At 36.6% G+C, this 27,432-nt stretch overlaps 4 protein-coding genes across 6 annotated transcripts; 2 read left to right on the plus strand and 2 right to left on the minus strand.

The window, feature by feature from the left end:
- The first annotated feature begins 697 nt into the window (after positions 1-697).
- Positions 698-2,832, plus strand: LOC147294551 (Pseudouridine synthase family protein). Its single transcript, XM_086233754.1, has 6 exons — positions 698-833; positions 945-1,041; positions 1,497-1,636; positions 1,730-2,092; positions 2,259-2,321; positions 2,486-2,832. Exons 1-6 carry the CDS (start codon positions 750-752, stop codon positions 2,720-2,722), a joined length of 984 nt encoding a protein of 327 aa, XP_086089880.1. The 5' UTR covers positions 698-749; the 3' UTR covers positions 2,723-2,832.
- Positions 2,833-3,342: 510 nt separating this feature from the next.
- PDE320 (pigment defective 320) lies at positions 3,343-6,176 on the minus strand. Its single transcript, XM_086233193.1, has 5 exons — positions 5,776-6,176; positions 5,384-5,633; positions 4,944-5,298; positions 4,085-4,425; positions 3,343-3,802 (listed from the first exon to the last, which is right to left on the minus strand). The coding sequence occupies exons 1-5, from the start codon at positions 6,036-6,038 to the stop codon at positions 3,605-3,607; spliced, it is 1,407 nt and encodes a 468-aa protein (XP_086089319.1). The 5' UTR covers positions 6,039-6,176; the 3' UTR covers positions 3,343-3,604.
- A 1,178-nt stretch (positions 6,177-7,354) lies between these two features.
- On the minus strand, positions 7,355-14,595 carry LOC147294553 (uncharacterized). 2 transcript variants are annotated; one of them, XM_086234188.1, is made up of 17 exons: positions 14,039-14,595; positions 13,841-13,938; positions 13,517-13,636; positions 13,056-13,145; positions 12,832-12,947; positions 12,416-12,515; positions 11,473-11,544; positions 11,344-11,391; positions 11,191-11,268; positions 10,992-11,111; positions 10,632-10,737; positions 9,884-10,047; positions 9,441-9,512; positions 8,434-8,564; positions 8,255-8,317; positions 8,019-8,097; positions 7,355-7,599 (listed from the first exon to the last, which is right to left on the minus strand). In XM_086234188.1, exons 1-17 carry the CDS (start codon positions 14,325-14,327, stop codon positions 7,534-7,536), a joined length of 1,812 nt encoding a protein of 603 aa, XP_086090314.1. In that variant the 5' UTR covers positions 14,328-14,595; the 3' UTR covers positions 7,355-7,533. The 2 variants fall into 2 exon arrangements, with proteins under 2 accessions (XP_086090314.1, XP_086090312.1); XM_086234186.1 differs by having other exon boundaries at positions 9,441-9,575; positions 14,039-14,592.
- A 5,385-nt stretch (positions 14,596-19,980) lies between these two features.
- LOC147294554 (ABC transporter B family member 11-like) lies at positions 19,981-26,859 on the plus strand. Of its 2 annotated transcripts, XM_086230442.1 has the most exons (14): positions 19,981-20,066; positions 20,169-20,261; positions 21,008-21,457; positions 21,786-21,840; positions 21,944-22,119; positions 22,201-22,422; positions 22,507-22,745; positions 22,954-23,479; positions 23,687-23,960; positions 24,054-24,859; positions 25,089-25,355; positions 25,492-25,755; positions 25,869-26,162; positions 26,330-26,859. In XM_086230442.1, exons 3-14 carry the CDS (start codon positions 21,122-21,124, stop codon positions 26,681-26,683), a joined length of 3,813 nt encoding a protein of 1,270 aa, XP_086086568.1. In that variant the 5' UTR covers positions 19,981-20,066; positions 20,169-20,261; positions 21,008-21,121; the 3' UTR covers positions 26,684-26,859. The 2 variants fall into 2 exon arrangements, with proteins under 2 accessions (XP_086086568.1, XP_086086569.1); XM_086230443.1 differs by lacking the exons at positions 19,981-20,066; positions 20,169-20,261; positions 21,008-21,457; positions 21,786-21,840 and having other exon boundaries at positions 21,943-22,119; positions 26,322-26,480.
- Positions 26,860-27,432: the final 573 nt, after the last annotated feature.

Genomic DNA, 27,432 nt, shown 5'->3' on the forward strand with positions numbered 1-27,432 from the left:
AACATGAAATAACATTCACCTTATTCGAACAAACATTATGTTGTCTCAATTGTACATTAATTCCCCATCTTTCATCCATCATTATATATTTTAATCTAAAATATTTTTACATATATAATATATACATAAGTGTCTTAGAGTTAACCTACTAGTAAAATTAATAATGTGGCACTAATCACTATTTAGGCCCATGATATAGTATGATTTTATAACTCAAACCGTTCATTTTTTTAGACTTACATTTAAAGATCATCGTTACAAAAAATCAATTAAATTGAGAACGTTTAATAAATTATAAAAAATACTGAAATAATTGTGATGATAATCAAATGACTAAATAATTTTCAATTTAATTATTTTTATAAAATTGATATTTAAATAGAAACCTAAATAATAATCAGTTCAAATAATCATGTTCTGGAATTGACCCAAAAAAGTGGTTAGTACGTACAATTTTTATAATCGATTAACTCTAGTATTGATTTCTTTTTTTTATATGCCAAGTATCTGCGAGCCGATACAAATTAAACATGAACACGAGCACCGTAACCTGCATTTCACTGCAAAGGTGAAAGCATTTCACTTTCATGTGGAACGTTGGGCTTGTAGCTCAGACACGAAACGCACCGTTTCCCCACCTGGGTATGGATAATTGGATATAACAAGGGCACTATTGGCATTTAGGTCGAGTCATTTGCCAAAACGAGCGCTTGTGACATTGTGTGTTTTTGAGTAGAGAGTTTGAGAAGATGAGTAGTACTGCAGTTGTAGGCCTTCCTTGTCCTCCAAACCTTAATGGGACTCTTTCTTCTCCGACTCTTACTAATACCTCGGTAATGAATAATGAGCATCCTCTCTCAGCCTCTCTCCTTCTGTTCTTTCTGTTTTTCTCATTATGATGATGGTGGTGAATTGGTGATGATAAAAATGGGTAAATTTGGCAGAACACAAAGGATGGAGACCACTTGGTCATGAACAGCAATGGGTTTGATGGGTATAAATGGCGTTTGGTCATAGCTTATGACGGGACTCGTTATGCAGGTTTTTGTTCTCTTTCTTTCTTCCATTAAAGCATTTCCTTTCCCACCAATTTTGATGTGCTTTGCTTTGTTATTTGTTGCCTCTTGGGTTTTGCTGATTATTATGTTTGCTTGGAAGTTGGAACCAAATTCTTAATTCCGAGCGACGAACCCACTTACTAATATATGAAGGAAAATGGTTTATTTTTCTTGTGAGTTCTAATGAAATAAGCTCTGCTTGGAAATGTGCTTCAATGGTATTTGACATAATGCCCCTCTCACCCTATGTATGAGTGGTAGCTGTGCTAGTTGATATGGTAGGTGTGCAAATTGAGCTTCTTAGGAATGGAGTTTGTTATTTTCTGTCAATTTGAGATTTTTAAGATGCCCATTTCAAAATCTCAGAATGAAACAGTGTTAGAAATATTAGGCTTCAAACTTTCTGCATCATCTCCAACACCTCAATGCATGTTACAGGATGGCAATATCAGAGTTCACCACCTACCATACAGTGCTTTGTGGAGAAAGCTCTAATGCGGGCAACAAAGCTGGAGAGGAAGGATCTTCATTTGGTTGGTGCAAGTAGGACAGATGCGGGAGTACATGCCTGGGGTCAGGTCTGACTTTCTTACCCTCATCAGGATTTCAACACAACTTGCATATTCACCAACAACATATCACAGAGTACTTACTGTCAATTGAGCTTTCAGGTTGCACACTTTGTCACACCTTTCAACTATGACAGAATGGACAGCATTCATGCAGCTCTCAACGGTCTTCTTCCTGAAGATATCCGAGTTAGGGAGATCAGCCCTGTAGTGCCTGAATTCCATGCTCGGTTTTCAGTGAAAAGCAAGGTTTATCATTACAAAATATACAATGACACATTCATGGACCCATTTCAGCGTCACTTTGCTTACCATAGTGCTCATAAACTAAACACTGTTGTTATGAGAGAAGCTGCGAAGCATTTCATTGGGAAACATGATTTCTCTGCCTTTGTTAATGCCTCCCAGAAGGAACGAAAGCCAGATCCAGTAAAGAATATATTCCGTTTTGATATCATTCAAATGGTAATAGTCAAACCCCCATAGCTAGATTGATAAGTCAGTTCCTTGATTTCCACCCATACTTGCATTTCTCTAATCATCTTACCATATTTTGATTAGTGCATTTCTTTCAGTTCGGTATGAGAAACAAATGATTCATAACTGATTATTCACTCACATCCTTGTCTAGGGAGCTCTTTTACAGCTAGAAGTTGAAGGCTCAGGCTTCTTATATAGACAAGTTCGGAACATGGTGAATCATTCATCTCAACCAATTTCTTCAGAAGTTATTGTTTTAGTACTATGCATTCCGTCCCCCACTATCTCCTGATCAAAATGATTGTAAATGTCAATATGAGTTAAATTTGAAGAAGGTTTTTGCAAATATAAGCATTTTCTGTTCATACCCTTTTGCAGGTTGCTCTGCTGCTTCAAATTGGAAGGGAAGCAGTTCCACCTGATATTGTTCCCATAATATTGGCAACACGAGATCGCAGGGAGCTTGCTAAATATGCCTTGTTAGCTCCACCTCATGGGCTTTGTCTTGTGACAGTCAAGTATAACAAGGAGCATCTAGGGCTTCCATCTGAATGCCTCACAACCAGTTTTGGCAGGCATTATACTATAAGCTCATGTAAGCTTCCGTTCTACTAAAAATTTCACTTGTACCAAAACAACATCCAAAAGCTAATAACATGATTATTCAAGAAATTCTCAATTCTTTCCATTGTATCTGGTAACTTGTTGACAACTCTAAAATCTTAATAAAGTACTCCTTCGATGACAAAGAAAATGCAAAGCACACATGAACTTGGGATGTTGCCGTTGAAAATGACCACTTCCTTCTGGTAGTGTTGTTGCCTCTTTAAAGTACATGCGTACAATTAAGGGTACACCATATGCGGATGGCCACTTTGCTCCTTTGTGTCTCTCCTCTCTTGTTATTGGAGATTTGAGAGGTTTGGCACGGAACAAGTGAAGTAAATGAGGGATGAATTACAGATTGCAGAGCCTGCAGGCCAAGTGCACTACAGAAAACTATAATAACCAAAAAGTAGCACCAATTAAAAAGCACCCAAAAAAAAAAAAACACTAACAAAAAGCACAAACTATTAAATTAATTGTTATCAAAATAGAACCCCCCAAGATTTTCATTTGTTAAAGAGTAGATAATATCTCTTGAACATTATTAACATTTGTAATTATATTTTATCATAAAATTTTATATTTAAAATATAATAGAGTACATGTATCTTTCTATTTTTATATCATCACAACGAATTTGTGATCTTTATCGCTTGATCCTCTCTATCTTCTGATTCAATGACCGGTCAAATTTCAGAACAAAATAATATAAGGGGCCCGAAGCCCAAAAGCAGTTTCAATGGCCAGATTTACCATGGCATTTACCAAAATATGATTCTCCAATAATACATCACTTTTAACAATGGTGAGGGAAAATTTTTCTGGTTGGGGCCAATAGGATAATCTCCCTCAAAATGATCTAACAATATCAATCAAGAAGAGCACATGGTTTTATGTCTCGTAAAAACGAAGCTCTATCATGAATTCTTGCTGCTTTGGGGAATACCAAGCAACGGCTTTGGCTGAACCAAGGACTTGCAGTGCATATTCAAGGGCAAATATGGGCTTATCCACACGTATATTCCAGACTTGCTTCCTTAATTCAACTGCAACTCCTGAATCAACCCTGAAACTGAAAGGTCCAGCAATCTGCAAGAAATTGTGGACCTTGTTACAGGCAGTTCAAAGCAACATTCATGTCAACATCATTCAGGTTCAACATCGAAAAAAAAACGATCATGGGCTAGGCTGCTTTCAAACCCAGTTACTACTATGGTGCAGCTCAAGTTCAACAAGGAGAGGAAAATATATTATAAGACTTTTCAACAACCTATAAGCTTAGTAATTCTCTTATTCTGAAATCACTCTTGAAGTCCGGGAAGTACTTTGCCAAAATGGAAAATAGGATTAATATCAGAGAAATATAGGTACCTGCTGCTGAAGAGAAAGGGTGGCATTGGGGCAAATATCCTGAATAGCTTCCAAATTTGGCTGCTGAGAATTGAAATAATCTTGTGCTAGATGTGTGGCACCTGAAAGAAATTTCGAACCAGAAGGAAAATCCAAGCGGGCATGAAAGCGGGTGAGATCTAGAAATAGCCTTTGGAAGTTTCCATGCTGGGCTGTAAATGATGCAGACGCAAACATGTCTGCTAGAAAGGCAGATTTTACTCCAGGAGCCTGAATGCTAAAGCCTCTAAAACCCTGAGAATCCTCATCCTCAATTTGTGATCTAACCCAACTATCACCAAAAGAGGCAGTCATAGCAGCACCTATTTATGAAAGAATGAATTTGAAGTATCAATTAGAAAGAGTTGGATGTATCAGTATGGCATCAAATGCATCTGCAATGAACAGGATGCTAAAACAACAAAGCTACTCAACTCTCTTTAATCCCAACTGTTAGGGGTCAGCTACGCTAAAACAGCACAATGCACACAACACAAGAACATGAGCAAATTTATAATACAACTTCCACCCCCATTCCGACTCTTGAACCGATTTTTTGTGCAAACATTAAAAATTATCAATGCCACCACCTGAGGTTCAAGTTCTATCATGCAGTATTAAAGACAATCTGGTGGGTTTTTTTTTTTTTTTTTTTTTTTTTTTTTTTTTTTTTTTTTTTCTAATTAGTCCCAGCAAAGCATTTCTCTTTCATTTAAGCAAAAGGGTGTTTACTGTTTAACTAATGCTTATAAAAAATTCCCCCTCTTCTCCCTCCCATGGTCTTTTTTTGCCTATATCATCTACCTGTATAAATTCAGCAAATAAAAAGGCAGTGTCTAACCAATAATCCCCGAAGCTGAAACATGAGGATTTGAAAGGAATATATCATATGGTTGCACCATTTTCAACTTCTGAGCATTACTTCTCCAGAGGTCAATATTCTTCCTGAAGGAAAAAGCACTTGTGACAGACAAACCAGGAAGCAGACTAGCAGGAACTCCATCGCTCTGACCACTGTCAAGGCATTCGGGTGACCCCGAATTATGATGCACACATAAACGATAACTGGGACCGGAGTCAGAAGCAACCGAAGCCAGATCAAGTGACATTGATAATGGCACATCCCAATATTTACCAGGCTTGTCAACAAAAAGTCCGGGCCAAACTGCCTCAACTGTCAAATTGTGATGAGGAAACTGCAGAGTATATGATAATCAAAGCTTTACTATAAACTCTACAACAAGAAGCACAAATTAGACAATATGGTAAACAGAAGCGTACCTTGTGCTGAAAGAGTGCTTTCTTTCGAGGTTTCTTGTCATCACCATATGTGTCTAGGCTAAAGAGCAGTGTGTCATCAGGTGTCAACAACAAGTCGGAACAGAAAGAAAGGGCATACAAGGACTTGTCTTTTAGGTGTGTTGAAATGCTTTGCATCCATAATGATGCAGAGTCTGGCGGTGGGTTTCCACTCCTTTTCACAGAGGATATGAACCTCTGCAAATTGAACTGACCCAGTAACGTCCCAAACCTACAGAGCTTTTTCAATTCAAGAATTATCAATTCTGCTACAAACTATAAAACACTCCAACAACTTGAACCGAACCCACATACAGAAAACGATTAAGATGAAAATGTAAAGGAAAATTGGAGTGAGTTTTGGCGGCGGATACCAGTTGTCGGCAAAGGGAATGGTGAGGACGCGCTGAAGAGTGAAGCCATTGGCGGCGGCGTAGGATGGGATGAAAGGGGCGGCCATGAAGCGCTGCATGAAGTCAATCTGTTTGGGCCTGGAAAGCCTGGCGCCGCGAGACAGGCCCAAAGGAAGTGGGTCACCGGGAACCGGCCGTCCCAGTCCGTCGAGGGTTCTCGGCGTCGACATGTCCAGCTCCCAAAACCCTTCGTCCATTGCCCATCTTAGCTTGTTCATCTCCATTTCCAGATTGCAGTTCTTAGCTTCTTCTGCTACTGTTGACTGTTGCTTGTTCTTAAACCCATTTCACTTTAACAAAAGTATGGACGACGAGTCGTCTAGACTCTGGAAACGACGGCGTTTTCAATGGACTGACAGTGAGTTTACAACCGAAATTAATGGGTTAGGATGAGATCGGATTTTGGTATGGCTTCATCTTCAATATGAAGGCTTTTTTTATTTATTTTATTTATTTATGTAGAAACGGATAATCGAATTCGAGATCTCTTTAGAATAAAAATTTCTACTAGAATAGATACTTGTGAGTTCATACCCTTTTGTTTATATTTTATATGATGATACTTCTATAGTTGAAAGAATTATCATTTTATATTTGGGTTTGGAAATCGAACGAACCAAACCAAAAAAGTCGATTTATGACCAAAAATTGAACTAAACTAACCATCCCTTAGGGTCGGTTCAGTTCTGATCTTCAGAAAACCATGAAAATCGAACCAAACCGATGGGCTTAGTGAAACGACGCCATTTTGGTTTCAGAAGCCTATCTCCCCTAAACTCACCCCTGACTCATTCTCTCATTCTCTCGTTTCAATCATTCTCTCAAGCCTCTCAAATCGAAACCCATATGTGCCTATCCCGAGCACTGACCGACCGTCTTTCTGCTTACGAGTCTATGATTGCCGTCGACCCACCTCATTCTCTCTCTCCCTCTCCCTCTCTCATTCTCCATTTCTCCCTCACTTTGTCACTCATTCTCCCTCACCCAAAATCGAAACCCAACCATACTCAAAATCAAAACGAACCGATTTCTTGTAATAGGTTTGGTTTGCGGTTCAGCCCTAAAACCGAGCCGAACCCACCCCTATTTTATATCTACATTTAATTCTCTCTAATACAAACTCTATCTTATAAACTTTAAATCTTAAAGGTTAATTCTAAAAATGTTTTGCCATAAACACTATAACAACACAAAAAACATAAATAAACATCAACACAAAATATAAATAACAGCTCGAATGGCTTAATGACAGATCCTATAAAAACAAGGGTGAAAGGTAATATTAAAGATTGGACTAAGTCATTGTGTTGTGTTTTTATAGTTCGGAAAACCCAAAAAATACCCTTCATGCATATGTACAATTTCCCCAGTGAAATGGTCACGGACTCACGGGTTCAGCTTTTAATAGCTGGTTTTTCATTATCGTTTGGTTTTTGACATAATTGATAATGATTAGTGAAAATAACCTTGAGTCGTTAATCTGTCACCAAGATGAATACTGGTGGGCATTAACAAAACACTGATCAATGGAGAAGCATCATTACAAAATTACGCATTATTCATTATTGGTTTATAACCTTGTAAGGTGTAACCTGCTGGAATCATCGATTCATTGAAAACAATGGTGGAGTCCGGAATCTTACAATAATTAACATGGTCAATATGGTCACCTTGATCAATATTTACAACAAAATTGCACGTTTACAGCATAAAGTTGACTTAGTTATCCACAGCAGACCCATTAAGCTTCGCATGGTAGTATGAACATGAATCATGAGCAAGCGTCTGCAGAGGTAAAAGTTATAAGGTATATATAAGAGTTCGTTCCAATGCCTTAGCAATGAAAAATGCTATACTGAAGGGTTGTGTGTGTGTGCGTGTAGAGTCATCTATTTGCTTATTTGCATAAGTTAAATAAGATTGCAGTGTGTGTGTCTCTCTCTCTTTTATGGTACATTTTTATATTGTTATCATGGTATATATATCAGAGTTTTAGTTACAGGAGATTTGGCTTCGGAACCTTTAAATCCTCATTCTCAACAAGGTGTAGATTAAGGTTGTATACATATGTTTTCTCTGTCGGCCTTTCACGTGCAGGGTTGCACATGAGGAATGGTGCAAGTTTCATATACATTTTTCGCTTATTTTCTAATGGTCTAACACAGAAAAATGATAATGATAAAGAAAGCCATACTCTAGTTTACCTGTTCTTGTGAGCGGAAATACATGAAAGGCGTGTAATGTAAGAAATTTGACACCCTAGAAGTATATATATCAGCATACCTGCAAGATGAAAAAGAATTGAGAGTATCATTGTCAATGAGCACTGTCAAATGTATTGTCAATGAGGACTGCCAGAAGATAAAATTTGACTTCTGTCACAGCCATGACCAGAGTTCCAATTAATGAAATATGAAAATGTCAAAAGAAAAGCACATACTTTTCTATTTGTCTCATCAAATGGCTCTTATCCCAGAACCCTGCACGAGAAAGAAATCCCCACCTAATGCACAACAGGTTCACTAGGTCAACTGTATGCTCTGATGATTGTAAAAGATATTCCACAGATAAAAACTAGTTGTGAAAAATCAATCCATAAGTTTTTAAACCTCATCTTACCTTTTGTTGAAGAGCTCTCCATCTGCTTCTAGCATCGGAGCAATTTTCTGGTCTAGTCTTTGCATAACAATAAGTAGCTTTTGTATCCTTTCTGAGAGTTCTTGATCATCCAAATTTGTTGCAGCAAGGGTCTGAAAGTCCAGATAAAATTAAAAAACACTACATTGAATAATTTTTTCCTTTTTACTTTTTTCAGTTTTATCATCTCTTGGCTCACACTCTTTGATTAGGCATTCATATTGCTTTCTGAATGCTGATGATAAAAAAGGAAACCAATTTAGACTAACAGCTAATTAGAAACACAAGCTATAAAATTATAAGGCTTCAAGATGAGTGGGAAGACAATATATATTAGATGTAGTCTTAGTATATCTAGGTAAGAAACTAGGACAAAGAAAAGATAGAGGCACCTGCTTCATACCTCAATTCATTTTTTCTACAAATCTGTTATTTCTAACTTTAAATCCCAGTTCCACCAGAATCTCTGTGAACTGCTTCCTAATCCCAGAGTTCCAGTGGAAGGGTTCCTGCTTCCTAATCCCAGTTCACAGAGATTTTGGTGGAATGGTACTATTGGATATCTTGATCATATTAAATTCAAGTGGAAAATTAGAATTTTAAGATTTGATGCCTAAACTTTAAAAGGAAGAAATCTATCTAATGTAGGTCAAGGGAACTAATGAAAAAAAATTTAACATGGCTTCAGACATGAAACTTAAGAGTTGCATTAATCTATTAGTATAGATTAATTTTCAAGAGAATACCAGGGTCATCATTATATTTCTTTTATATTTAGCTCAAACGTATGCAAGGCAGAGGACACAATATTTATAAATTAAAGCAGTAATTGTTTGATAAAGTACAGCGATTAATGCACGAGGATACGGACACAAGCATATAAAATGTAAAGTTCTATTGTCAGGCAATCCATGCCTTTTCATTTGCAATGAAAGAATATGTTGAGATATTATCAATATTACAAGAATTAAGTGATAGACAAAGCTTACTTGAGCAGGACGCCCATTAGTTCGCCTTTGCAAGGCCAGCCGAAGTTGGTCGAAGAGATCCCCTATGACCTCCTTTTGATTTATAAGCTCTATTAGTGATTCTCTATGATCCCGACTACAAATCAAAGCACTGTACTGCAGTCTCAAAATTATCATGAAACAAATGGAGACCCTTCTCAGCATTCAATGGTTCAAGGATATTAAAAGAATGCTGAATTATTAATTATAGTTCTTAGGTGTTTGGTCTGTGGAACAATAGAAAAGAAGGCAATAAACAAACACATTCTTTGGGTTCAATTTGCAGCCTCAAAGTTTTTTCAGTCCAGCATATTATTAATTATGCCAAAATTTGCAATTTTGCAATGGTAGTGAGATCTGAACTTCAAGAAACATGTTACTTTCACTGTGTTGTTGAAAGTAAAGAGAAAGTCAACTACACAAACCTCTTCTTCCAATTCTCGGAGAATCAATGCTGTTCGCCATCGCAGATGAACTTTGGATTGACTTACATCAGTGTAGATATGATCACCAACATACAGTATTTCATCTCCATGGATATCTAGGGAATTCTCAACCATCTGAGCACTTCCCCCTGAATACAAGCCCCCTGAAGAAAGAAGAATTTGATTGAACATGAGATTGTTAATTCAATGTCAACAAAGTAAAGAATAATTGAATAATATGATCAATACAAAGCGCAGAGGAATTTAATTATCTTCACATGTAAAAATGATGTTGACTGAGAACAGAAACAGCAGATAGTTGACCAACTAAATAAAATAGTTATTTAGTTAATGTCATGGCATTGATCATAGATAAAAAAATGATTACTTCACATCAGCTACAAACAAAAGGCACTAGTTAATTGACATATACATGCAAAGAGAAATCTAGCAGTTGAAATAACTTCTTTTCATTTTGAGCGAGTTACAGCAAACCAAAATGAGAACACCTTCCACTTGTCAAGCCAGTTAGCCAGGCAATCTATGCAATCAGTGCCATATTACATGCAACGACATAATCTCTTCTACTATAACTAAGAAAATATGTGTCCAAGCATGTATTACCCCTAATCATTACTGCATTTCTTCAAAGCGTACAAAATTCATCGAGTCATGAAGACTATGTCACTATCAACTATCAAGTATAAGAGAAGACATTGCACAAGGATTAAACATTAATCATTATCACCTGTTTCAGCCTTGAAGCATGGACGCATTAGGCCCTCACCCGTCACCACCTCATACATTGGGTGTGACATTTGGAAAAACTCTGGCTTCCTTGCAGAAACTATTACCTGCATATGAGCACAATAAACCAGAAATTTTACTCGCTGCTGTTGATCCAATTCTAATGATCATTAAGCTTCAAGGAAATCTTTGAATTCTGTGGAAAAAGAAAAAGAAAGCTACTCTGTAAATAAATTAACAATATTAATTTAAGCATCAGTAAGGAAAGAATTGTCCTTAGACTCCTATAGCAGAGACCCTAGAGGATAATTACTATTCAATGTGGCATGAAGTTATAAGTAGACAAACCATGTTTACTTACAATGTCAAATAAATCCCGCCATCCCATATCATTGGGAAGAAATCTGTTAAAGGAATGCTGCATCATTTTGTCTGTGTAATGATAATCCGAGTTGGTAATGAGCAGAAGCTTTTTACCAGCCTAATGCAAGAATAGGTCAAAGTAAATGAGTAAAATGATGTCACATGCTAGGAAAAGATAACATAGGCATAATAAATACCTCCTTTTGATCCAAAAGTGCTAAGGGCAATTCTGGATCAGGTGTCACAAACAGTTCAGGCTTAGACATTATCTCGCTCTGCATAAATGCCACAATCAGTTCATGCTCACAAACCTATATGTAGCTTACTGAACAAATCATAAATATATTAACCTTTAATTGACCCTCTACATGTGCCCGGAAGAGGGCTCTTCCAACAGCCTGAAAGCATGTCAAGAGTTAAAATGGAGCATGAAAAAAACCAAAACCAGTGGACTAGAAAATTGCTGCACAGCATATTGCCTTATAGAGCCCTTTATAATCAAGTGGACCAAGTTCTGCTGCTATGGTTCCATCATCCAATCTATCAACCATCTGAAAAGAATCATATGATATAAATAAAGGTCAATATGCTGTTGATTACAGAACGGACAACATTATTCTATAGAGCTAAAAAAGCAGGGCGGCTTGCCTACTGCATCGCATTCACAATATTTGATTTTTCAGTTGAAGTAACTTGTAGAGAACAAGCACAAATCACATTCTTTCAAATCATAAAAACAAGGCTACGAACCTAAAGGTTGTTGGATATCAGGATCTGGACAGCATACATAGACTGAGCATGAATTAATTTCCGTGTCTACAGTAATATCGTACAAAAGAAAACATCCCAGTTCTATTTGGTCCTCAAATCTACTTATCTATTTATAGTTTCATTCCTTTTTTTTTTTTTTAATCCTTTGACTACCACATCACTATTTATATAATTTAATGATAGTAGATCTCCTAAAACAACATCTTTTCATTTGACTATTTCCTAAAATAGCATCTTTTAATTTGACTATTTCCTACACAGGTATTTGAAATGTCATGGAAGTTCAAACTAAGATATATAGAAAGCCAAGCTTTATGACCTCTTGGCAGTCTTACTCATACAACTTGGGTAGAAAATGTAAACAAAAGGGTACCCTACAAAATATGCAATGAAAGTTAGTTTTATTGCAAAACTATGGAATTGTAGGTAGCAGATGAAATCACAGAAGACCACAGCAAGTAGTGTGGAGGCTTACAGAAAAGAAACAAAGACAAAAAGAAAAGTAGAATGAAAGGGAGGCCAGGCCTTTCAGCTACAAACTTAAATTTAATGATGACCATAGAATAGATTTAAAAGTAAAATCTACAAAAATAAAAGTGATAATAATGAGTAAGATGTCAAAACAATTACTTAACTAAGACAATACAATACCTGCATATAAGCCACAGCTTCTGAGACAGAGAACAGAGTATTGAGGAATTCCCATCGACTTTCCTTTCGGAGGTCCACCAGTTCCCTCCCGTACATCTCACTTCAATGAATAGAAAGTTAAGCCACACTTGGAATATATTACTCCATTTTTTTTCCAAAAATGATATATTAAAATGCTACATGTTGAAAAAACCTACGAGGCACATATACAAATGTTACAATGCAAGGGAATGCCAAATAAATGTGATCCATATGAACTATTATTTAGGACATCTTATTGCTAATGGTTTATGAGCAGACTGAATGCATGTTTTGAGTTTGCACCGCGAGATTGGCCATAGCTCCATGGCTCAAATATAAGTATGTCAAAATCTCCATTGTATATCAATAATCAGAATAAAAGGTTCACAGTGTACCTTACAGCTCGAGTAGATAGCATCTTTGTGCCATGCATAGCCCTCTTTACATAACCAAATCGATCAGCCTTCACCAAGTTGCCTTTCTCTTTGTCTATGACAAGTCCTCTAATGACCTATACGAAAAGATGGAACAAGGTGGAAGAGAAAAAAGAAATTACAGATCTAATGAATTGCATAAGTGCCAACACTAGTAAACTTCTCAACTTGTTTATAGATGCTACCAAGTCAGGGTCAAATGCAAGACCGTCAACAGGGAAGCCCACTTTCCTTAAGTTGTCCATACAGTAGTCATATGCCTTCCCTTCCCAAGCCTGCAAGATACACAGATTCATGTCAGACAATCCACAATCCCACCTCCTCTAGCACCAACAGTAACCAGAAGAATAATGGTAATTAATGCATTGAGGTTCCAACACTGGTTATTTATATACGCAAAAATATAAGACCCCGATGCAGTCAGCATCAAAGCTGAAGTGCTTAATGTGAGAAAAATAACAAACAAAATAAAGTGCGGTCCCATACTCCCATGTAATACCCCATGTAGCATCACCAAATGCGTAATTTGACATCAATAGTGCACATGTAGTTTTGTGCAAGTTTTGTGTTTATGCAAGTATCACAACCCTATTAAGAAAGATTTTCACATAATCAACACGTACCAAAATTAGAAACTGATACTTACAATCACGTTATAATGCATCAAGGTGTAGTCCATATCATATCCAATGGCACTGATTGATCGAAGATTCAATGTGCGGCTACAAAAAATACCACGAGGTGATTGTCTTGACGAAAAAGGACTCTGCACAATAACATCCAAGATGGTCAGATTGATGATGAAGTAGTACTATTATACCACAAGGAAACGATCAATGGGATATTCATTACAAACAAAGAACCATAACAGACTTGGTACTCTACCAAACCAGAGACAGATAAAGAAAGCGAGCAAAAGGGTATACTAATAGGACCAAATGTATGCAGAAAAGGAACTAATAAACAGCACCGGGACACCCAAGTCTCTGAGCAAATCTTCAGCTTCTTCAGCCTCCATTCTAGCAACTTCTTCAATTGGACCTTCTAAGGTTTCCTGACCATCAATTCCTACATAGGTTCATGGAAAAGAACAATACTTTACACATGTGTGACACCATAGTTGCAGAACCGCAAGTGGGAAATAAAAGAGCGTTGGAAATAAAGTTACCAAAGGCCTCAAGATGCTCCACCTTGACATTCAAATCCCCTTTGGTCTTCTCTCCCAAATAATCAACGTCATACTTGTTCGACGGCGTGACCGAAAACACCGACTTCTCGTCGACGCTACTACTGCTGCTGCTGCACTGGCACTTCATCCGTTGATTCCAGGGTAAAGACTTGATACTGAGACTGTTATGCGACATGGGTCGGATTCGAACTGGGTTTCTGAGATAGTTGAAGGCAGCCATTGATACAGGGGCCTCTCTGAAATTCCCCAATGCCTCCGAAACGTACATCTCTGAAACTGAAAGATGGGTGAGGGCTTGTTGCAGAGCGCGACAGAGAGGAGTAGAAGCAGAAGAAGAGAAGAGAGTGGAGTGGAATCCGAAAATATCTGGGTGTTTTACAAGGAGAGCACTGTAGTGCTGAAAGTGAGAGTTGCTTTTTGGGGATAGGAATACCGAATATGGGATTTGATTTGTCGCTCAGCTGTTTGTGTTTGGCCTGCTATGAATGGTACATTGATACTCGCTCGATCACTATTCGCGGGTTACGCTCTTTGGAGTATGGTCTATCTATCCGTCTCTCTCTGCAAGTTGCAACCATGATGATGATAAGGTAAGGTCAAGCACTTTTTTCACTTATTCATTTGTGGCTATAGCCTATAGGCTATAGTCCATTTTTTGGGTCAACTTTATTTTTGAAATTTGGTAAAATTATAAATTTTTTTTTTTCAAGAAATATAAGAATTTATCGTCACAAAATATTGTTCTAATATAGTCAATCATAAACATAGTATACTTTTACAACAGAAACTTATAAATGAAATATATAGCACGTGATGAGATGAGTCCAGTGTCAAATGGTATAATGTAGTTCTTTTTTTTTTATTTTTTATAATTGTGTAAAAAAAAAAAGGAATGATCAGATTGCCCATTGATAAATGGACCGGATTGTGTCTTACTTGGACCCAGCCCATGCTCACTCATCTGTAACCATTAGACTAAGCCTTTTGTGCCAATTAATGCTAGGCCCATCACCTATCCTACTGTAGGGGTGCAAATTTTGACACCGATTCAAATTTGACACTAAGTAAGTTTGGGTTGGCTATTTTTTGATATAAACACAGATATAACACAACCCATTAAACATAAATAATAAGCAGATCGGGTTAGTGTCAAGTCATTTAATTTGATTGTGACACACTAAACACACTTAACTAGAATTATATGAAAGAAATGAATAATTTTTCCAATTTTTTAACATGTATTATATGACCTATCGTATACTTGAGACTTATTTGTATATGGTTTTGTTTGTATTATGAATCACTAGTAATGAGTTAAATTTCGCGAAATTTCGTTTTTCAGGGCCATGAAAACTTTATCACATGTTCATCCATTTTTTGTCAAATTTCGCGGAAATTATCGAAATCTCGGCGAAATTTCGAGCGCCGAAATTTCGAGGTATCTTCACGGCATCTTTTGGTGAATTTGAGCGAAATTTCGATCAAATTCACAAACCCAGTCATCTCGCCCAGGGGAGAGAAGAGATCATCCATTTTCCCTTAAAGGTTCTAAAAGAAAAGGGGAAGGAGAAGTGTTTTTATTGACTGGGAAAGAAAGGGGGCGAGAAGAGATTAGAGAGAGAATAAATCGGGGGAGAAAAGAGATTGGGGAGGGAGAGGAGGAAGAGAGGGAGATTGGGGAAGGAGAAAGGAGGAACAGATCTGGGAGGGAGAGGGAGGAGAAAGAAGATATCAGGGAGGGAGTGAGTGAGGGCGTACTGGGAGGGAGAAAGAGAAGATGAGAAAAGCTGAGAGGAATATGAGAGTGGGTACTGGGGAGTGGGGAGTCACGACTCACGGGGAATGAAAGGAAAGGAAACAAAAAAGAAAAGAAACAAAAAGAAAAGAAAAGAGGAAGCTTACTGAAAAGCCTACAACTCCCAGTGATTAGATTAGACTTCTTGGTTGGCTGGGCTCTCGTGCTCAATCATGTCATGTGTTAATCAAACTAATTTCATGTCCTTTGATCCCACTCCCACCAACCACATTATGCTCACGTACTACTACTTACAAGTTGCCTTTATTCCATAATTTAAAAATGGTATTTTATTCAAATTAAAATGTTGAATGGACTTATTTATAATGTCAGTTTCTATGCCACAAGGCCCACAATGAATTTCAATTTATTTTTTATTATTTATTTCTTACATAATATTTTATTTGAAAAACATGATTTGAATATCATGAGCATCGAAAAGTATCTTTGGAGTGTATAATTTAGGGTTTGGAGCCTTTGGGTAATTGGAAATTTGGAAAAAAAAAAAATTTGGGTTTTCATTTGGCCGTTTTAGAGTTTTGTTTAGTTATTTTTAAACCTTAATACATTTCTATATAAAAAATAATTAAAAATATATACCCTAAAGGACCTAAACTCTAATATTATATATCATATCCTAAACAATATAGAGTATATATGGTTTGGTGTATAGATTATAGAGTATAAAGAGTATTTAGGTATATAGAGTATATAGGTTTATTATTAGTATTTAGTGTATAGATTATAGAGTATAAAGAATATATTAATTTCATTTATTCATTATACTAATTTTATTTAACAGTATTTGCCTCAAGCGCGCATTATATTCATCTTATATTACATGAAACCTACTATATAATTTGGTTTCTTCAATGTTTTTTTATCAATTTAGTAGATAATATGTTAAATAAACATATGGTAAAGTTTCATTCAAAATTTCTGTATTTTGATAGCAATTTCCGTCGTTTCCGTTTAATTTTTGTCAAAATTTAAAAATCTTCAAAATTTTCGTCGAAATTTTCATTGAAATTCCCTCGAAACTCGAAATTTTATTCCTTGATTATAATTACATATATATATTTTTTAAAGGTAATGCATAAGTAACTATTTTGGTTTAAAATAAAATAAATTATGTTTAAGTTTTAGTTTACGAGATATATAGGTCAACTCGAATATGATACGATTATAAACGGGTTGAATTAGAGTTGAGTCACTTGACACGATTAATTAAACAAATCAAGTTAGAGTTGAGTAATATTTAATAAAAACACAAAATAACACGACCGAATCCAACACATGATCTATTGTGTGTTCTATTGCCAACCTAACTACTCAGGTGTGGTTGATCTCAATATGATTGACGAGACATAATTTGGGCCTACCCGACCCAAAAATATTGGGTTTGCAGTCTGCTACGTACCTTTGCCAGTTACCACCAATAAGCTTGGCCGATTTTAGGTAGAAGGTTAAGTTTAATGAAATTTTCCTATGAGATGATTAATTTAATATGTATGTTAAATATGCTTAGAATTGTCAATTTATTGTAAGAATGATCATCAAACAGAGCTTGAAAATCTACCAAGAATCTTAACAACAAAGAAACAACAATCTTTATATCAACATGGGTCCCGTTACTTTTCTTTTCACTAATTTTCCAGGTATGTTCCAATGAACAAACATCCTTTATAGGCAAGTTGGACTTCCTGAAATGATTATTGTTGGTTTAGGCTTGTATGGCATTCAAACTATAAATCATCAATGCAAATTCCATTCTTTATTGTTTTGGCAAGGGAAATTTCATTCCCATGACCATCTAGACTTTTTTTAAATCTCGTATTATTTTTCCGGCTTTCACAAAATTTGAGAGATTATTAGCTTCTTAAAAATATTTTCTTACTAGATAATTGTATAAGTTTTTTTTTAATATATGGAAATGATGAATTGGAACTTGAAATTTCCTTTAAACCGGAGAGAAAAATAGTATTATTATGCTAATAACTATTTTTTAATAATTGAAGCCATTTATGGAAATTATTTATTTATACTAATAATTAATTGATAACAGTCAAATAAGTACGTTGTCAAATTGTCAATTATAATTATTAATTGAATATTATTATAATTAAACACGAAATCATAATTCATTCAGAATTGACAACATAATATATCTTATATAGCAATAACCCTAAAAAAAATATTAGAATTCGTGTATTATACTTTTTCTCTCCTTGGAAAATGACAAGTAAATATATATATTAACGATTTGTTATCCAGTGAGCTGGGCAGTGGTCCTAAAAATACTAGGCCAATAACAAACAAACATAAAAAACACACAAATCCATCCAAGGTTTCTATAAGTAAATCAAAGTAAGGACATCATGAAATCAGTACGACAAATTAAGAACAGGGACAGGGTTGCTTTGTTATGTCTGATGTCAGATTTCCTGTATGTTGTTTGTTATGCTGTGAATAAAAGATTATTAAGGATTCTGGCATCTATATATATAGGTAATTTATATTTGGTTAGAAGGTGATCTTATATTAAAAAAAATTTAGAATTAATTATATATCTGAAGTTTGTCCCGACGAAATTTTATATAGAATTCGGAATTCTAATAGTGAAATTCTTTACAAATAAAAAGTTTTTTTATATAAAATTAACATAAAAAATTTTCATACAAAATCAGTCCGAACCAAATGTAAATACTCAAATTTAGATGCCAGAATCACCCAAAAGATTATAGCTTAGCTCCTTCATCCCTTTATTATACTTTATACATGCCTGTACATGTACCCAATACCCGAAGTGCATATAATATGTTTAAGAGCCATTTTTGACTAAAAAATAAAAAATTAGAGGGGTTGAATTGTGATATTCCATATGGCTGGCCCATGACTTTTCCTAATGTCAAGTATACAACAGCTCAGTCCTCAGGTCATATTCAACACTCAACAGCACCGTTTTTGTATGTTGGGTCACGCACTCAGTGGCGTGGAATGTGAGGCCTAAGGCAAAATTATACAGAGACCTTCCAAATATATTATTCAAAAATATTTGTTTAAAAAAAATCTTAAGTTAGGAGGCCTTTTTTTCTTAAGTTTTTTATATGAGCAATGCTTAAGTCCTCATATTTGAGAATTAACCTTGTCCTTATAGCCAATTAAATAAGCCCATGATGAGATCCACCATCCTAACTTTCTTTTTTCTCTCATGGTAGAGCTCATTTAATTGGTTATGAGGACAAAGTTGGTCCTCAAATATGAGAACCCAAACATTGTTCTTTTTCATATGCATATTCAAATTTCCTACTAGACATAATTAATATTATTAATAACAAACAAAAGCTAAAGTATGAGATACAATATTCAAGAACAATAAAACATGATTTTAAACTTTGAAGTACTGGCTTTGCTAGTCTGCACTTGTTGCATAGATGAACTAGCCATTCCAACAAAAAATCAGCCCGTAAGGCTGCTTCTTTTAGTTTTAAACGAGAAATATTATAGAAAATGAGAGAAAAGAAAAAAAAAAAAAGGGCAAATCACAATGCACAAATGAAACAAATGTGAAATGTCCCCGAAAACAATTCATGAAGCAATTTTTTTTTGCCTGATCATTCATGAAGTAATTAATTCATCTATTTATGCTTTATCTCATGCCTAAAGGAATAAAAAAAATCAAAAATCTTACTAACAAATAATGAAGAATCTCACACCTAAATATTAAACAGGAAAGTAGAAAGCCTCTTTCTGAATTCTGAGGCCTAATTGGTTAATTATAAATATTAAATTTTTTTTATAATAATGTGTTAAATACTTTTAATATAAGGCCTCCCTGATGTTGAGGCCCTAGGCACAGGCCTTGCTCGCCTTATGCTTGAGCCGGCACTGCACCCACTTCCATGCTTTATCTTTTTTCTTGCTGCGATTCCTGTCCTATAATCCTATTCCATGTATTTTAACCATAGCCTTTAACAAAATACAACATAATGTCCAATAGGAGCTTCCATCTTTATTCATTCCTTATGTACTCGTTCGGTAATTGACCACCCCACCCGTCACAAAAAGAGGACGGCTAGCTACATTGCATTTTGCAAGCAGCAGAAAGAATAGAGGATCTGAAATGGTAAAACCCAAGTTACCCATTACACATTTCCAACCCAATCAATATCAAAGCAACTAAGCTCTGAAGAGGAGTTGAGGACTTGAATTGTACTTCTTTTCTTGCCTTATAAGTTTTTTTTTTTTTTTTTGAGATAATTTGAATGTTTGACAGTATGACACTCGACTAATCATTGATCCGACTATCTGTAGTTGGTAAGCAGTAGGGTGATTTTTGCTGGCTTATAAAATCAGTGCTTGCTGAGAAATACACAGCAACTTCATCAACCCAGTTCCCAAAAAGTGGTACTTAACCTGATACCTTAACACTCCTTTTTTTATCCTTTGGTGATATTAATGTTTCTTGCAACACTTTTAAGTTGTACCCCTGTTGTTTGTGATTATGTCTCTCCCTTTAATCTCTCTTTCAGCATGCATTCGCTGGCCCATTGGTTTCTTTCTCTTTGTCTTTCATCATTTGATTCCTTGTTTGATGTTGTTTGTTTCCATTGTTTTTTTGGAGGGAGAGAATTCAAAATCCTCTGCTGAGGTTGTAAAGTTTTATTCCTATTACTCTTTTTGTTTATATACAGATTGACAAGAAATGCCTTCCTCGTGATTTCAATGTGTGAGTACTGCCTACATGCTTTCTGTGTGAGGCTTTTTTAATGCTCAGTTTTGTTATAATGTCTTTTCATTGCAAAAAACCTTCATAATTATTGATTTATTAATTACTTGTTTGGTTTGTCATCTGGTTCATTTTCCCCTCTACACAGACAGTTTTCTTTTTCTGGAATCAATATATTCATATTCTGCACTATTTACTTCAACTACAGTACTGCCATACTGACACGTGCACAAACACACAGAGACACACACAAAAGAAGAATATTGGAATACATGAATTTTTTTATTTTGGTCGAATGATCAACTTTACATTCAATTAGGACGAGTTGGCATCTGTTCCTTGTTGGTTTGCATACTGCCCAAAAAACTAAATTACAAAATAAAATTTTGGTTACTAATTCAAACTAGAAATGTTTCTCTTGCAGCTCTGATCTTATCATCCAAGTTCTGTGAGGAGCTTGTTTTCAACCAAAGCAACTTAGTTCTCTGAGGTGCTTGTTGTGAAATATAGCAGCTTAAGTACTATTGGAGTGAAAAACATGGCTGAGGAAAATCCTGTGGATGGAGATGTAATCACTGAGCAAGGCACGGCATCAAACAGCCACGCAGCAGGGGCGGATTCCCAAAAAGATCCAGAAAACACTAACAACCACCAAGATACAAGCAAGAGCAAGGAGGATGGCACCAAAACAGTACCATTTTACAAGCTTTTCTCCTTTGCTGATTCACTGGATTACCTGTTAATGTCTGTTGGTACAATCAGCGCTATTGGAAATGGGCTCTGTATGCCTCTAATGACCATAATGTTTGGAGATGTGATTAATTCTTTTGGAGAATCTGGGAATACCAAGGAAGCGGTTGATGCAGTTTCCAAGGTATGCATTCTGTGACTAGAACCTGATAAATTTTAGTCATCTCTATTAATGCAACATCCATACTATATTGAAGTTAGTCCACTTTGCATAACTAAAAAAATTCCACTTAATGATTCTATCTGGTATCATCAGAATTTGTGTCAAGTGAACTTTTCAATATATTTTGTTTGTTGGTTCTCTGGTGTCTCTGATTTAGTTGCTAAAATAGGATGTCCCTTCACTAAATGAGTTCTGTATCAAGCAAGTCTCATATTTGCTAAATTGTGCTATATGTAACTATTATTAACTAGGTTTGACAGAAATAATTTGGCCAATTCAATATCCTCAGGTGTCTCTAAAGTACATTTACTTGGCTGTGGGGGCGGCTGCTGCTTCATTTCTACGTAAGTACACTAGGCTCCCTGCTGACATAAAACTTACCATCATCTGGTTAAGAGTTAGTTTGGCTTATTGGAAACTGAGATACTTATATTTGCTATGTGCCAGAGATGTCTTGCTGGATGGTCACTGGAGAGAGACAGGCTGCACGAATAAGAAGTTTATACTTGAAAACAATATTGAGGCAAGATGTTGGCTTTTTTGATAAAGAAACTAACACTGGGGAAATTGTTGGGAGGATGTCAGGTGATACTGTGCTCATTCAAGAGGCCATGGGGGAGAAGGTATTTACATGCCACACAAAAGCTCTGAGTCGTTGCCATTTTCTCCAATAAACTCTCATTACTTTCATCTTCTTATTGCAGGTAGGAAGTTTTATCCAGTTAGTTGCAACATTTATAGGAGGCTTTATTATAGCATTTGTTAGGGGATGGCTTCTCACCCTTGTCATGCTATCTTCTATTCCCCCTCTTGTCTTCTCCGGTGCCATCATGAGCCTCATAATATCAAAGTTGGCATCCCGTGGACAAGCTGCTTATTCAGTGGGAGCAACTGTGGTAGAGCAGACAATTGGTTCAATCAGAACTGTATGCATACTTGTCTTAAAAGAACTTTTGATTAGTTATTTTTTCTTTGTATCGAACTAAAACTGAAGGGTATTCCTCATGCAGGTTGCATCATTTACAGGGGAAAAACAAGCTATAGCTAAGTACAACTCCTCATTAACTAAAGCTTACAAGTCTGGTGTACATGAGGGTTTGGCATCCGGGTTGGGTATTGGAACGGTTATGCTTATTATATTCTCTAGTTTTGCTTTGGCTATATGGTTTGGCGGAAAAATGATTCTTGAAAAAGGATATAAAGGAGGAGATGTCATGAATGTAGTTTTCGCTGTGCTGACTGGCTCCTTGTAAGTTGCACTTTGTTAAATTTGGAAAACAAATTTGGTCACCTAGCATTATTGTACTAGTTAAACATGTTTGTATTTTTGTTTGCTCTGCAAGAATGGGATATTCAAAATCTACCGACTACTTCCCCTCCCCGTTCACTCCAAAATTTGATATTTGATGCTTCAGAAAATATGAAGATATGTAAATGTTTTTGCGATAAATTTTCAGGTCTCTTGGGCAGGCATCTCCATGCATGAGTGCAATTGCTGCTGGGCAAGCTGCAGCTTTTAAAATGTTTGAGACAATTGACAGAAAGCCGGAGATAGATGCTGCTGACACTAATGGGCGGCAATTAGAAGATATCCGTGGAGACATAGAACTGAGGGATGTTTATTTTAGTTATCCTGCAAGACCGGATGAACAAATATTCCGTGGATTTTCTCTCTCAATATCTAGTGGTGCAACTGTTGCTTTGGTTGGAGAGAGCGGAAGTGGTAAATCAACTGTAATCAGTTTGATTGAGAGATTTTATGACCCCCAAGCTGGTGAAGTTCTTATTGACGGTATTAATCTCAAAGAGTTCCAGCTGAAATGGATCAGACAGAAAATAGGCCTTGTCAGCCAGGAACCCATTTTGTTTACTTCTAGCATTAAAGATAATATTGCCTATGGAAAGGATGGTGCAACTACTAAAGAAATAAGGGCTGCTGCTGAGCTTGCCAATGCTGCTAAATTCATAGACAAACTGCCTCAGGTTATATTAGTTTATAGTTTCCTCTAAGTTTGAGTAATTTTTCCTCTAATTTTGGGTACTCTACTCTAAGTTTGGGAAATAAGACATATCAAATGAATTATTTAATAACTTACAGATAATTTCAATAATTAAATTAACTCAACTCAACTCAACTCCACTTCCAATTTCATTTTTCTAATTGTGTGGGTTTGTGACTTGTGCATTTAGGAACTAGATACAATGGTTGGTGAGCATGGAATTCAGCTATCTGGGGGCCAAAAGCAGAGAGTTGCTATAGCTAGAGCAATTCTGAAAAATCCAAGAATTCTACTTTTAGATGAAGCCACAAGCGCTCTTGATGCAGAATCTGAGAGAGTTGTGCAGGAGGCACTGGACAGAATCATGATTAACAGGACTACTGTCATTGTAGCCCACCGCTTGAGCACAGTAAGGAATGCTGACACCATTGCTGTTATACATCGAGGAACAATTGTTGAAAAAGGTAATACATTGTCAATAGTTGAACACGGTATTACAATTCACCATATTCTTAATTCATGAGAACTGCACACACTGATCCTTTTCAACTGAGCAGGTCCACATTCTGAGTTAATTAAGGATCCTGATGGAGCATATAGCCAGCTTATACGGTTGCAAGAGATTAACAGTGTGTCAGAACAAACTGCTGTAAATGATCAGGAAAGGCCAGATATTAATAGTAGTCGTCACTCATTCTCAAACTCATATGGTGTCCCCACTGGTCTCCTTGAATCAGCACCTGCGGAACTTGATAATCCTGCTTCAGCACCATCAGAAGTGCGTCAAAAAGTTTCACTCCGCCGCCTGGCTTACCTCAACAAGCCAGAGATCCCAGTGTTGCTTCTAGGTACTATAGCTGCAGCAGCCAATGGGGTAATATTACCTGTTTTTGGGATATTGATATCAAGTGTAATCAAGACCTTCTTTGAGCCACATGATCAACTCCGTAAGGATTCCCAGTTTTGGGCATCAATCTTTGTTGTTCTTGGAGTGGCATCTTTCTTAGCACAGCCATCAAGAGGATACCTTTTTTCTGTGGCGGGGTGCAAGTTAATAAGACGTGTCCGATCAATGTGCTTTCAGAAGGTGGTTTACATGGAAGTAAGTTGGTTTGATGAAGCTGAGCACTCAAGTGGTGCAATTGGTGCAAGGCTTTCTTCAGATGCTGCTTCTCTGCGAGGGCTGGTTGGAGATGCTTTAGGTTTGCTGGTTCAGAATACAGCAACCGCAGTTGCTGGCTTGTGTATTGCATTTGTGGCAAATTGGCAACTCGCTCTTATAATCCTTGTTATGCTGCCTCTATTAGGAGTAAATGGATATGTGCAAATCAAGTTCATGAAGGGATTCAGTGCAGATGCAAAGGTATTGCTCCAAAGTCCAAAGTTTAAAAAAATTTAGTAAACTTCTAGCTGATGCAGTCAAAACTTCATCCAACTGCAGTGAAAGGAAAAAGAAAAAAAAAAATGGGAAAGAAGTTGTAAAATTAATCATCTTTCCGACCATACTTAACAAGTGTTTTCATACATGACATATATAATCTACATACTAGACTAATCCTTTTGGACAATGCTGAAATTCTAAATGCTTGCAGAAAATGTACGAGGACGCAAGTCAAGTAGCCAATGATGCCGTGGGGAGTATTAGAACAATTGCTTCCTTTTGTGCTGAAGAGAAGGTGATTGAATTGTACAAGAAAAAATGTGAAGGCCCTATTAAGACAGGGATAAGGCAAGGGTTAGTTAGTGGGACAGGTTTTGGGATATCATTCTTTCTGCTATATTCTGTGTATGCCTGCAGTTTTTATGCTGGAGCCCGACTTGTTGCAGCTGGCAAGACAACATTTGGTGATGTTTTCCGGGTAAGTCCCTCTGCCTTTTGGTACAAATCTTTAATTTACTAGACTCGCGGCTGCTAAATAAGTACTCGTTACGTAAGAATCAAATCTTTATAGTCCATTCAATCCATTGGTAATATTTTGCTCTCTTGGTTTGCAGGTTTTCTTTGCTCTCACTATGACAGCTCTTGGAGTGTCTCAGTCGAGCTCCCTAGCCGCTGATGTAAGTAAAGGAAAGAGCTCTGCTTCTTCCATATTTGCAATTCTTGACGGGAAATCAAAAATAGACTCTAGTGATGACTCCGGAACAACCATAGAAAATGTGAAGGGAGAAATTGAACTTCGTCATGTCAGTTTCAAGTATCCGAATAGACCTAACGTGCAAATCTTCCAAGATCTTTGCTTGACCATTCATCATGGCAAGGTACCATAGTATAATGTATTATCATTTTACTCATTTTCAAGCAATGCATAAGATTTGGACCTCCTAGTCTAATTTAAGTTTCTGCAACTTACAATTTGAACTATGTTATGCAGACAGTTGCTCTGGTTGGAGAAAGTGGTTGTGGGAAGTCGACAGTGATCTCATTGCTGCAGAGATTTTACGACCCTGATTCGGGTCACATTACATTAGATGGAATCGAAATCCAAAAGCTACAGTTGAAGTGGTTGAGACAGCAAATGGGACTGGTGAGCCAGGAGCCTGTATTGTTTAATGACACTATCCGAGCCAACATTGCATATGGAAAGGAAGGGAATGCAACAGAAGCTGAAATTATAGCTGCAGCAGAATTGGCAAATGCCCACAAGTTCATCAGCAGTTTACAACAGGTAGGCAGTGAACTAACAAGCTTGTCAATTTCTTTTTTGGCTACAAACACTATAACAATCTTTTACCATGGTGCTGCATAAATGAGAAGGACTAGTTGAAGAAAATTCACAATGTTAAATTCAGAATGTTGAAGATTGATGCATGTTAAGTTTGAAAAGCAATGCAGGGTTATGATACAACAGTAGGAGAGCGAGGGGTTCAGTTGTCTGGTGGACAGAAGCAAAGGGTGGCAATTGCGCGAGCTATAATGAAGGCACCAAAGATATTATTACTAGATGAAGCCACCAGTGCTCTTGATGCTGAATCCGAACGAGTGGTTCAAGATGCATTGGACCGAGTTATGGTGACTCGAACCACAGTGGTGGTTGCCCATCGGCTATCCACAATCAAGGGTGCAGATTTAATCGCAGTGGTAAAAAATGGAGTCATTGCAGAGAAGGGAAAGCATGAAACTTTGATCAATATCAAGGATGGCAATTATGCTTCTTTGGTAGCATTACATGCAAGTGCCTCATCTTAGAGAGCTTCTCTGTTCTTCTTTCCTAGATATGAAATGTTATTCAATTTTATGTAGAAGGTAAATTACCAAGACGCATAGATCATCCTTTTTCTTTCTTTATTTCTTGAAAGCTGCACTTGCAGCAATACAACAGATATGAATACAGTCCATTATAAAGTTGGATTGATTTACATATATTTTTCCCACTACATGATTTGGTATGTATTTCTCTTTATGTTATCAGTCAATCTACATCATTGAGAGAAAGGCAACCCTAGTAGTTGATTGATTAAGGGCTCATTCAATTTCATGTACGTGTTTTACCATTTTAAACGATTTGAAGGTGTTGGTGCCTTTGACATCTGAAGTGCCCCCCTCAACAACCCTTTTTTCCATTTACAAAAACCACAAAAGTGGATTAAACATCACTCCAAGTCTCCAAATATATGTACCATAGAAGACAAGTCAAGCCAACTTTCTTGTTTTGCAAGATCATACAAAACCCACATTCAGTATTTCATTTCAAAGCAATTGCTTGTTCTACATCTGCTTAATTAACGGATCATGCACATATATATGATTGGCCTGGTGACAGAGACTGCCATTGCCATCACAGAACCATTCACCGACCTCTGATCTGACCCACCACCAATTACAAACTCTGATATATATAATGCACAAAAAAGACATTTGTCGACACCCGTGTGTAGTTGAAAAAGCTCAACGAGGAAAAAAAGGAGAGGGCAATCAGATTAGACTTTATTATCTGA

The sequence above is a fragment of the Dryas octopetala genome, chromosome 2, assembly GCF_963921425.1.
Source record: "Dryas octopetala chromosome 2, drDryOcto1.1, whole genome shotgun sequence".
Lineage (NCBI taxonomy): Eukaryota > Viridiplantae > Streptophyta > Magnoliopsida > Rosales > Rosaceae > Dryas > Dryas octopetala.